Source organism: Hippocampus zosterae, chromosome 3, assembly GCF_025434085.1.
Source record: "Hippocampus zosterae strain Florida chromosome 3, ASM2543408v3, whole genome shotgun sequence".
In the NCBI taxonomy this organism is placed as follows: domain Eukaryota; kingdom Metazoa; phylum Chordata; class Actinopteri; order Syngnathiformes; family Syngnathidae; genus Hippocampus; species Hippocampus zosterae.
The window spans coordinates 4,779,263-4,791,978 of NC_067453.1; the positions used below are offsets into that span (position 1 = coordinate 4,779,263).

The 12,716-nt window shown below is 39.7% G+C and overlaps 1 protein-coding gene across 4 annotated transcripts in view; it reads right to left on the reverse strand.

Annotated features, from left to right (window-relative positions):
* The window catches only part of LOC127597644 (Fanconi anemia group A protein), an 82,150-nt gene extending 70,436 nt beyond the window's left edge, over positions 1-11,714 (reverse strand). For 3 of the 4 annotated variants that reach the window (XM_052060804.1, XM_052060805.1, XM_052060803.1), the window contains exons 1-11: positions 11,436-11,714; positions 11,104-11,213; positions 10,510-10,603; positions 9,070-9,209; positions 6,390-6,485; positions 6,066-6,139; positions 4,345-4,454; positions 2,645-2,755; positions 2,422-2,485; positions 2,060-2,172; positions 1,843-1,919 (exon numbers count right to left, since the gene is read on the reverse strand). In XM_052060804.1, coding sequence (XP_051916764.1) covers positions 1,843-1,919; positions 2,060-2,172; positions 2,422-2,485; positions 2,645-2,755; positions 4,345-4,454; positions 6,066-6,139; positions 6,390-6,485; positions 9,070-9,209; positions 10,510-10,603; positions 11,104-11,213; positions 11,436-11,496 — 1,050 coding nt within the window. In that variant the 5' untranslated portion in view covers positions 11,497-11,714. Of the gene's footprint in view, positions 1-1,842; positions 1,920-2,059; positions 2,173-2,421; positions 2,486-2,644; positions 2,756-4,344; positions 4,455-6,065; positions 6,140-6,389; positions 6,486-9,065; positions 9,210-10,509; positions 10,604-11,103; positions 11,214-11,435 lie in introns of those variants that run through there. The other variant, XM_052060806.1, reaches the window with a different exon arrangement.
* Between the last annotated feature and the right edge of the window lie 1,002 nt (positions 11,715-12,716).

Sequence of the window (12,716 nt, forward strand, 5' to 3'; positions counted from 1 at the left end):
CCCACTTAGGATATATTAGACTTGTATAGAGATGTTGCCGTTGCGCATTTGTGCTTTGTCACACTTGTGTCCTGAACATTCAAATAAAGCTTCTTGCAAGATGTTCTCCATTTCCAGCCTCTGATTTCACACCTCACCTCAGCCCGAATTCAGACGAACACGCGGAGAACCTGCGGGGAGCAGAGGACGGCGAAAGGATCCCGCCGTGTTCAAAACAACCTCTCCCTCGCCCGCCTCCAACAAGAAACAATTTAAGAGCCAACTGAAAGGAAGTTCCCCAAACACTAACATTTGCGCACAAAGTATGTGAAAGTCAAGTCAAGTCAACTTTATTGTAAATGTGCTCTATGTGCAACATACATGACAGATGAAATTTCTTTCCTCTCAACCACAGGAGAGAGAGAGAGAGGAGCCGCTGCGGATACCCGTGCCACTACCAACAGAACAGTTAACATAAAATTACAAAATAATAGCACACAACACATAAGACGCAGATAGTCATACAATCTTAACCACTTTTTCTGCATACACTTTGTTGTTTGAAGGAGTTATAGATGAAGGAGGAGAGAATCAAAGTGTCCTTTCACTAGTGGATCAAAGATGTCATGCTGAAAATGTGCACACGTCTGCTACAAGCTTGAAAGCAAACAAGAAGCTGTCGCGTCCATTGACGAAAACAGAGATTGCCTCACATCTCCTGTCCCATGTAAATCCGCTTCAATTCCAAGCGGCAACTTCCAGTTCCACATATGCATCTGCGCTCTGCGCTGACGCTCCTTTGTTCTCATCATCGGCTCCAAAAGCCATCAATCCATCCAGTCGCAGACTGTCCAACAGCACCGCTCAACAAACCGGAGCTGTGAAAAATGCTGCCCATTACAAAAAACACAAGCGCCTCGTGCTCTCCAGCACCGACAGTCAAATGGTGCTTTGATTCCTCCCAATCAAAACCAGTGCTGGTACACGCGTGCTGCCAAGAAGGAGCAACCACCAAGCACAGGGGATGTCGAGTCAAAAATTTTCAATACAATATGTTCTATACACCCCCACTCATCTAAACACAACATTCTGATAAATATTGCCTTTGTGGAATATGAATTAGCAGCAAAATCACCCATTTTTATCCATCTCAGGGGGGCACCATTTTGCTACTTACTGTCAATTGAAAATGGCATCACAGTACCTGAGGGCTCAGGTAACGATCTATCATGGCTCACCTGTTTCCTGGGTTTGGAGTTGTGATGTCTGCAAGCTGAGCCCTTTGGCACTGTGATGTCATTTTCAGTTAAAAGCAACCGGCAAAATGGCCACGAGTGAAATGAATAAAAATTGATTGATTTTGCTGCTTGATTCACATTGAACAATAGCAATATTATTCAGAAGAGCGTGTTTAGCCTCCTCGGGGCAGAAATAGAAAACATACTATTGTAAAAAATATTTTTGACTTGACATCCCTTAATGGAAAATTCATACAATCATAGATTGGTATCTGTATGGTTACATAACTAAGTCTCAGACAATTCATTTTTTAACTAATTACTGATTAGAAGTTGACTATGTTTGTTTGTTTGAACATGGTATTGGTTATGAACAATCTGTGACGAGCACAGAAGTGAAGTAACCAAAAAAAAAAAAAAAAAAAAACACTCGAGTTCTAATTGGGGGAAACGTTTCTTCCAATCATGCCCTTTCAGGTCTCACTGTCCCTGCCCACATGAGGAGGGAGGGGGAGAGAAGGGAGAGAGAGAGAGAGAGAGAGAGAGAGAGAGACTTCCCTCATATTTCGCTGTTGTGCGCCTGATAAAGGTTATCTTATCTTATTTTACAAAGACTCACACTTACCTTACGGAAAAGAGATGTTAGCAACGGACTGGTATTTGCAAAGATCCATTTGTTCTGGAGAGCAATTGCATCTGACACTAAAAAAAATTGTCAATATAATAGAATTCATATTTAGATTGTAACAAAAATGTGCAGTCTATCATTTAAGATGATACAATTACAAAGGACTTATCTTAAAAGCAATATTAAATCCAAAGGGACTGCTGCATGTATTTACCTGCAAGTTGAGGCTTGTAAGCAAGTGTCTGTGTAAGTGAGTGCATGAAAAAGCGCTGAAGGGCATCAGGAGAAGCTGAAATGTCACACAATGAGGTAACAAATAGCTGACACCTGCATCAAATACAGAACACACCCACAGAAAGAAAACAGCTACATCAGTCATGTAGGTCACATGAAGAATTTGGGGCATCTTAAATACTTCCTTGAATAGTAAATTAAAATCACACACAGTGACATAAAATTAACTCAATACAAATGAGCTTAAAAATGTTGACACAAAAAGAATGCAGACCTGATTCTCTACTTGTAAATGCATAAACACTGTATACGTTTCTCTCATGAAAAAAAAAAAAAACGAACCATCGCTCAGTGGCAGTTTCAGAGGACTCCTGTGCTGAATTTATATCTGCAGTGTCCAGAAGCCCTGAAAGGAAAAAAATAGAACCTGAAAAAATTAACTGCCTCACAAATGCATCGTTAAACTTCCTACTATTCCACCTCCACTATAAAAGTGAGCTGTAAATGGAGTTCTGTAAATATTGTAGCAGAGAAAATAGACAGCGCTGTGTGATTAATCACTCACAGAAAAGCATATCATCAAGTGCTGAGATGCAGAGCAGAACACACTTCTTCTCCACAGCTGCTTGTTCCTGACTCGACTGGAAGCCCACGTCAACCAACGAACCTAAGATAGCTAGAAGCAAGAGTCTTGTAACAAATGTGCTATAGTCAAAAGTAAATCAAATGGCTTGACAGTAAAACATTTTCGTCTTATTCTTGGCTTTTCTAATAGTCAATCATCATCACATAGCATACTTCAATTTTCTCAAATGTTAAGTATAAATGGAAGTGTGTAATTTAAACAAAATGTTCAGCATATTTGTTACAACAGTTATTGTTCCGAGTGCACCCCGACAAAAAAAAAACAACCAATCAGAGACAGAAGCCATGGCTTATGAGGTGTCATTAATTTGTTGTGCATTGGCAGGCACAAATCACAGGCACACAAGGCCTAACACTCACCATTTAGCTTGGTACCCCAGAGAAGCATCTAATTCAAAATGGAGATGTTTTTATAACTCTAGGTTATCAGTTTGAAGTTTTATGTGTGCCCACAATTAGCGTAGCTGTGAGTGCATCATGACAACTGATCAACAATCTCGTAAGTCACTCCTTTACTATCAGATTGTGTTTCCTTGGACACAGAGGTTATTCCTATATATCAAATTGGAGGTACGAGATTGGGCAAGAGTCAGATGTTTTTTTTTCCACCGATGATATGTTCTATTGTCAAGTCAACATGACAGGATGTGATTTTTTTTTTTTTGTTTAATTCATATATATGTTTCAGGGTTAAATGTTTCAGTTTTACAACTACACAACTGTACAGGGAACAAAGAAGGTCAAACAATTGTTTGGGAAACGTATTTCTCATATCATGTTGAATAAAAGCAACGTCATTGCGTAGCACCTGTTGCGCTGGTGAGTTTCTCCTCATTGTCACTGAACTCAACTCGCCCACAACGCAATGCTAGGTAGTCAAGTGCGCTCCTTTTTTTATTCATATGCTGTATGAACAAATAGTACATAGTAAAACTCAAGCTTCAACGAAACAAACCACCAGCATTTATTCATGCACCTATCCATCCTTCTGCCTGTCTGTCTTTTGTATTCCTCGACATGTCTACATGTCTATCCATTCATCTATTTTGACTATGATTGTTACAGACAAAAGACAATGGCTGTTATGTTTTTTACAATGATGGACAGAAGGTTCTTATGATTGAATACTTAACTGTGACAGAAAAATATCCCGTACTAGAAAAACTAAACGACTGAAACTAATGAAAACAAAATAAATAAAAACTAAAACTTGCTCAAATTAAAACTAACTAAGCTTGAAAAACAAGCCAAAATAAAATAACCAACTCTAATGAACAACCCAAAACCAGAATAATCCTGATACTTTTCACAGTGTACTGTACTCGTACTCTATTATTAAGCATAGAGAAGTGTTTGAAAACGTTTGTAAGCATTTGGTCTACATATGGTTGAACCTATTAATATAGGCAACTAATTATCTTGCTCACCTTTAGGAGAGCATCAATTATTCATGGGTTTCGCTATTCTCAGCAGATCCCTAGTTGTCAGCTGAAGTCTCTTCTAGTATTCCTGATTTTAATTCTGTTACTTCGGTATTTCGTGAACTGATCAGCAAGTCAAAATTCAAGAAAATGGGAGAAAATATTAATGTGACAGTGTAACAGACCAGGGTGTCCTTACCTGACAATACTTTCTGTTGAGTTTGCATGGCCTCTTTTTCTTCCTGAGGTGGTGTCCAACAACACAGAGCTTTCAGCTGTGGCACCAACCACAACCTCACTCCTTCGTCACTAAACCACGTGATGACAACAACAAAAATCATCGTCAACAACAGTGAAAAAAATATTTTGTCACACAACAGCTGCTTTAACAGCTCTTTTTATGGAATCAAAACAGAGCAATATAACATTATAAAGTGCACATCTATGGTAAACTAGTACTCAGCCTATAGTGGATTTAAGCCATGGTTGCATACTTCGTTTTTCTCAAGTTTGCTTTGAACACAGCAGTCAGGCTATGGTGATTCTGTTGGTCCTTGCGCGGAAGTCTCTCTACGGTTTTGTGTTGACATCATTTCGGATGACTACAATTGGTTCGATGACAACACTGGAAACGTTTTATTTTCAGTGTTCGCTAGGTCACTACCACTGCACCGCTGAACTCTCGAAGTGCCGCCGTGCACCATCACTGTCAGACGAACACAGAAAAGCTCCACCCGCTTTATTTATATGGACACAGAACACTGTACCCTTCCACACAAAATAGTTCCAAGCAAGTAACAATCGCGTCAGTGGCCTACATTGTATTCGAAAGGCTACCTGCCTTAATGACCGGTTTTGTCTTATAACATCTTGTGTTATTTTTACGAGCCGTGGGACTTATTCGGCTAACCTGGGACCTCGGGGATTGTATTTCATGCCATGTCATTTGTAAATATAAAATGAAATTGTGATTAATCGTCCAACCCTATTGTGACCTTAGAATGATTATTGCTGCAGCAAAAATGTTGGAACATAAACTAATGAATGGCCGGGGATAGAAGTGCACGGTAATATATTTGACTGTATAAAACTGACAGAACTTTGTGTGTGACCTTTCTAGTCTTATTGCAATACCAAGAGCTTTCTCACGACTTGAAAATTATCATGAGATCAACACATTCCTAATGTCTAGTGTAATGTGTCTGAGATAGACTCAGAATCATCTTTATTGGCCAAATATGTAGAACACACAAGGAATTTGTCTCCGGTATAACACGCTGCACTCGTATCATCATAAACAAGGACATGACAAATAAGTATGGAAAAATAAGTATGGAAGGACATTTCGTAAGGTAAGTGAACCGTAGTGCGGTGGTACCACCCAGTGACAACTGTGAGACAATGTGCAAAGTATCAAGCAGAGCTAAAGTGATCAGTGGTAGAATACAATATTGAATTTAACAACAGTTGTATAGTTGGTGCAGAAAATCATTGAACCATTTTAAAGTGACCAGTAGCAGTGTTTGTAGTGCAAGAAGTGCGCAATTGTGCAGATGTCCTTGAGCGCTTTGAAGTGTCTGGTGAGGTGGAGTACACGTCAATGACTGTTTGGGGAGTTAATGGCTAGAGGGAAGAAGCTGTTTAAGTGTCTGCTGGATTTGGTGCGCATGGATCGGTAGCGCCTGCCTGAAGGGAGAAGCTGGAAAAGGTGGTGGGGCAGGGTGCGGGGGATCCAGTAGGATTTTCCGTGCCCTTGTTTTGATTCTTGCAGTGTGCACGTCCTCAAGAGTGGGTAGGGCGGTGCCAATGATTTTTTTCACCATCCTAACTGTCCGTTGAAGTCGGATTTTGTCCTTTTTGTCTCAACAACAACAAGAAGTGTGAATGAATGCAAACAATTAAATATATAATATTCCTTACCTTTCTAAAATGTCTTTCAATTTGAGGATATTGTAACACTGAAGTAGGTACACCACATGTAGATTCGGTAGTTTCTGTAAACACACAACCCGCATTATTTCATTTACAATATTAAGCACATGATACCTGCTCGCTCATTCCTCTGTGGAACATTTTCAACTCTTTCGTAAAATAGAAACTGCCTGCAATGTAATACAGACAAATGGAAACAATTGGCAAGCAGACATGAAAGAAAACAATATTTTTGAGCAAAATATAACAGACTTTCAGAAATTAAAGTTATTGAAAAGAATCATGTGCAGTCTACACTAAATGTCAACACACCTGATCATTCATGTACCCCTGCCAGAGCCCCTTGCGGCAGAGGGCTCCATGAATTATCAGTTCTCTGGTAGACTCCAGCAGGACACCCAATTGGACCTGGACACGTCAATAGACTTAGACAGAGGGAACAAACTCACAGTGGACATCAGGACAGACATGATATACTATATCTTTCCAAGACAATAAGAAGAACAATATTAATGACGTTCCAGGTCGAGTAAAGCTCCCTGTATTTTTATTTCGCATCAAAGAGTGAAGATACCACGATTTATGTAAATTTCGACCATTTTTAACAATATATTCTCGTCAATGAGTGGCTTTTCAACTAAATTACCCGGAAGCACCCTCCGACATAAAAAGTCTAGATTCACAGATAAAAACTAGCAGACAGGAAGTTGCAAAGAAACCACAGTACACTTTTAGCAGAAGAAGTAGCACGTCGATTTCATCATCATCTTTATAGTTCTGTTGTGAATGCACAGTTAAATGCTTGGCCCTGATGTTTGTCCAGTGAACACAACACACATACACAGAGCTGCCAAACTGTAGAAACGCACTTTCCAGAACAATTTGTCTGGATCTCCATATTTTTTAAAATGCTGTCAAGAACATCGTAGGTCAGTTATTGCGGTGCATTTTATTGTGTAATATCATTAAAAGAATTTTTTGAATACTGTTCAATTGCACAACATTATTATTCTATAATCAGTCATTCGTAAATTATGACACGAGTGATGCTTTTCATCACCAAGATGAGAGTATAAAAGTGATTGAAATGGTAAATCGCATTAAATGTTGATTAAATGTTTTTATCAATCACCGTAAAATAGCTGAGTTGACTCTCTCATTGTCTAATAATCCACAAAAAAGATTTTACGGACTCTAACTCAGGAAAAAGAATAGTCTTAAGAAATTCAAATTTTTTAGTCTTGTTAGATCATTGTGACATATTCAAGAAGCGGAAAAAAGTGTCCTAAAGTACAGAACATAACTCACATTTTGTTAAAATTGTACTACCAATAGTAGCAGGGTGTCTGGGGAAGCAGGCATGACTATAGTTTGCCTTGGGCAGGAGCCGCTACAGCCCTGGGCTGAGCAAGCCCAAGTCTGATTAGCGGCTCGTCCATACAAACGGACCAGTGTGCAGAGGAGGAATGGGTGATTATGTAAAAAATAATCTTTATTATTATGATGGATATTAACGATTCAAATAAACATAAGGGGTGTAACAATACATCGGTTTAATGGATGTATGGATATGTCTGCGCCGCGGCCCAGTTTCATCGGATGCCACTGGATTAGTGCACATTGATGCTGGCCACATTGGTGCTTTTAAAATAAAGTTTACTGAAAAAAAATGTTTTATTTGGAGCTACCTTTAATTAGTACAGGTTGATTTACTGAAAAGCCATTGGTACTGTATTAAAAATGTTGAATCAAAACATCGAATTTTCCTTCATTCTATGCAATTATATTGTTAAAAAAAAAACAATGACATATCGATCGTGTAGAATCACTAGGCCTTGAATCGATAGGTATCGTCTAAAAATGTCGGTCTAAAAATGTCTCGTTACACCGCGATAAACATGAATATTCACTCATTTCAAAACTTCAACGGCATTCAGGAATTTTCACTGAGAGCACTCTTCTTCACTCTGATCCTTTAGAAACTCATTACGTTGTTCCAATGTGCCGTTCGGTTTTTCACTGTGCCAAAAAAGGTGGCACAGATGAAACCCGATCAAGCACAAGCTGCTGATTGGTTTATAATATAGGGTGTGTTCTAAAATGAATGGGAGGGGAACATGCTCTGCCTCGTGACGGGCAAAGTGAATACATGAGTGACATTGTCTCTCATGTATCAGCCAATATTTCATTCCTTGATGTCTCCTTCATTTTACCTCATTAAGGACCCCTGCTGCACAGTGAGCAGTAATAATAATAATAATACATTTGATTTATGAACACCTTTTAAAACACTCAAGGACACTTTACAACCAAGAACAGAAACGATAAAACCACAGATAAAATTATACATAATAAAAGAAGAGATTAATTAAAATTGATTATGCAATTTTTGAATAGGTGGGTTTTGCAGTGGCATTTGAATGTAGGAAGAGAATCAATATTGCGGATTTTGGTTGGAAGAGAGTTCCAGAGTTTGGGGGCAGAGCGGCTGAAAGCATGCTGAGACGGGCAGAGGGTACACAGAGGTGGAGGGAAGATGAGGACCTGAGGGAATGAGAGGGAACTGAAATTTGAAGGTCAGACAGGTAGGGAGGGAGGGGATGAGGTTATGGATGGCTTTAAATGTATAGAGAAGTATTTTGAAGTTGATTCCAAGTTCGACAGGAAGCCAGTGGAGCTGTCGGAGGATGGGGGTGATGTGATAAACGTCAAATATTTAGCTGTAAGCATAACGTAATTTTTTTAAATTAATTTCATTACATTACATATATTCTAGGTACCTCGACGAGTCTAAACAGGGCCTTCTAAATAATAATGTGCTTGACAGAAAGTGGCAAAATGGTCACCCCCTGAGATGGATAAAATGCGTGGTATTTGTCACCTCGGTTACATAAACACACTACTAAAGAAATTCATGAATTCATGAAATTCTACCAACTCAAATTACTGCAGTGATGAATGACCAGACAATAATAAATATAAAAATACCAACTCTCTGAGATGCCGTGAGAACTTCCCTCGTCTTGTCGCCCTCAATTCCAGTAATCCCTTTCAGTCTCTCCAGCACGAATTTCACTGAGAGCGTTACTAACGGGACACCAAGCTGCCCAGCTTGCTGTCTCAACCCACACACTGTGAAGAGAAAACTCAATCACAAGAGGCATCACACCCATTATGTTTGTTTAACACATTGGTATTGTGCTTTTCCAAAAAATTCTGTCAACCTGAATATTCAGAACACTTTATTCATGACAAGCTATTTACACAATAGTGGACTTGGATGCTTTAACAAGGCTGTGAAGTAACTGAGGATCAATTCTGCAACTTTCAAGTGAAGAGAACATGTTATTTAAAAGCTGAATCATCCATCATATTTTAGGGCTGCACAATACAGTGGTACCTCTACTTATGAAGGTCTCTTCATACGAAATTTTCAAGTTACAAAAAACCTCAACAAGAAACTATTGCCTCTTGTTACGTAAAATATAGTCAATTTGAACTTTAACTTGATCAGGGTCGAATTTTTTTTCTGTGTGACAGTCGGTTCTTTTTCTCCCGGTCGTTTGCGCTCTCCCGTAACATTTTACCAATCACTTTTCCCATCTTGAGTCTTTGTATAATTCCAACATCATTCAAATGACTTTTCTGCTGAATATGTCGCTTAAGGTAGTCCAGCTTACATTTAGTCCGTATTTTTCCATCTGAAAATTTGCTTACAGCTTAAGCTTTGCTGCATGTTTTGCGGAGACCTTTCGCACAACTTTCATTTATTGTGCAATAATGTAATTGTAGAATGTATTTGTTACATATTTTGATGTATTTTTATGCTTGACAAAACACTTATGTCTGAATTTTGCAACGCAATAGGGCATTTACATGGAAAACACGTCTCCACTTACAAAGTTTTCTAGTCTAATTTCTTCCAGAATCAATTAATTTCATAAGGATAAGTGCCACTGTTTTGGAAAACCATGTGATATGCAATGCTGGTGTTGAATATTGTGATTCAACACCAGCATGCATATTGCAATATTTGCAATATGCATTAAATATTGCACCAGTATTGCAATATTTAACATGCGGCAAAATTAGAAGGAGCAATGTATTATTGGCTAATTAATTATAGCAACTTTTTCAGATTCAGAAAACTTTATTTATCCCTGTGGGGCAATTAGAGTTTAATGTTAATCATTAGTTTTTTTCATGCCTTGATACTGTTCACCTATTGGATGGCGATGCGCATTTGAGGTTGCATATGATAGGTCAAAGTCAGATAAAAGCAGACAATTCCATATGAAATTGACTGCAAGACTTTACATGCACATTGCACTGGCCATTATCATAACAACAATATTTTTCTGATAGATTGTGCAGGCCTATGTCACATAAACACATTTTTAAATGATGCCAAGCCAAGAAACATAAGTCTTACCCAAAAGTGAACCTGTAATAGTGAATGAGATGCCTTCAGTCTGATTCATTTGCTCAGCTTTGTCAGTGTTGAAAGGATTGCTTGGATCTGGATTCTGGAAAAACAACAGTAATTACTCTTACATGTCACATGTCTGAACATATCTCAAGCACACAAACAAAAACCAGAACCACAAAAGATGACTATTTCTTATCACCCATTTTAATGTTTAATGTTATGAACTTAGGGCGGCCCGGTAGTCCAGTGGTTAGCACATCGACTTCACAGTGCAGAGGTACCGGGTTGAATTCCAGCTCCAACCTCCCTGTGTGGAGTTTGCATGTTCTCCCCGGGCCTGCGTGGGTTTTCTCCGGGTATTCCGGTTTCCTCCCACATTCCAAAAAAAACATGCATGCCAGGCTGATTGAACACTCTAAATTGTCCCTAGGTGTGGATGGGAGCATGGAAGGTTGTTTGTCTCTGTGTTCCCTGCGATTGGCTGGCAACCGATTCAGGGTGTCCCCGAAGACGGCTGGGATAGGCTCCAGCACCCCCCGGCGACCCTAGTGAGGATGGATAGATGTTATGAACTTCTTATGGACACCAGTCACTCACCCCAATCTCCTTGAATAGGCTGCAGAGATCCTGCTGCTGCTCTAACAGCTGGATCGCTGCCTCCTGCAGCTGACCATCTCCTTGCTTCTGTCTTTTTACAACATGACCAGCTGGGAACGTAAGCAGCCAGATGAGCCACAACATGCGCTGACATATTCCTGATGTTCAAAATATATGGCGCTCACACAATAAAACTTGACCATTTTGAAAGAGACCGCGCCGAATGTCAAACAACTAGTCATAATGGTTATTGCCGAGCCTTGTCCAAGATTGATTTTGACTACATTCTCAGGCTACGGATATTTGTAACACTAAAGTTGCTTGTTACTCACCGAGAAGACTCGACACAATTCTTTTCTGAGAGACACGGTCACGCGAAGCACTCAGTGACATTTCCGTAAACTACTGAATGGACTTGCTGCTTATAAAACCTTTTAATTTAGGTCGCGCTATGACGCTCACAGTTTCTATGACTGACCATGCCTAGTAACCATCTTCTGTACCATGTAGTTGACTTTTGCAACTTTACGAAAATGTATGAAAACTGGTACGGTTCATCTTGTCCTCCATGTTTTCTCCCCACCGCTCTGGCGCTCTTCTCTCTCATTGGCTAATGGCAGAGCCAATTAGAGTTGAGAATCTGGCAAGCCGCTTTCGTAACTTCAACCAGAAAGAGCCTTTCCTCATTGAGGACGTGTATACACAGCTACCATTTTGAACCGGGAGAACGGGCACATTTACAGATACAGTACAGTAGAGCCTTTCCTGATTCATGACGTGCAAACACAGGCACCATTTTAAACCGGGTCCCCGGCAGAACAGCCTTTGCTGACTGAGAACGTGTATAACAAGCCAACATTTTGAATAGCCTACACTCGACAGCGTTTAAATGTTTGGCACAATGATCGTCTTAAATTAGTCAATAAATATTCATTTTCATTCATCTTCCAAGCCGCTTGATCCTCACTAGGGTCGCGGGGGGTGCCGGAGCCTATCCCAGCTGTCTTCGGGCAGTAGGCGGGGGACACCCTGAATCGGTTGCCAGCCAATCGCAGGGCACACAGAAACGACCAACCATTCGCACTCACACTCCTCCTAGGGACAATTTAGAGTGTTCAATCAGCCTGCCACGCATGTTTTTGGAATGTGGGAGGAAACCGGAGCACCCGGAGAAAACCCACGCAGGCCCGGGGAGAACATGCAAACTCCACACAGGGAGGCCGGAGCTGGAATCGAACCCGGTACCTCTGCACTGTGAAGCCGACTTGCTAACCACTGGAGTACCGGGCCGCCCTGTCAATAAATATTCACCACCAATTTTTTGAATATTGTTTTAACATCGTTTGAAAAGTGTGAATTTTAGAAAAGTATCCTTTTTTCCTTAAGAAAGTTCTTTAGGTTGATTATATAACAAGTTACAGGTCAACAGTTCTTGTAAAATAGTAGTAACACTATGCAACATTAAGTTTACTTTTTCAAGCACTTTTATACTAAAATATTGTGATAAAAACATCACTAATATCACACTCCCATTGATTATAGTTTTTATGTTACAACATTTATTATTATCACAAACTTACCATTTACGTACATTGATTTCAATTTGGGCCAAT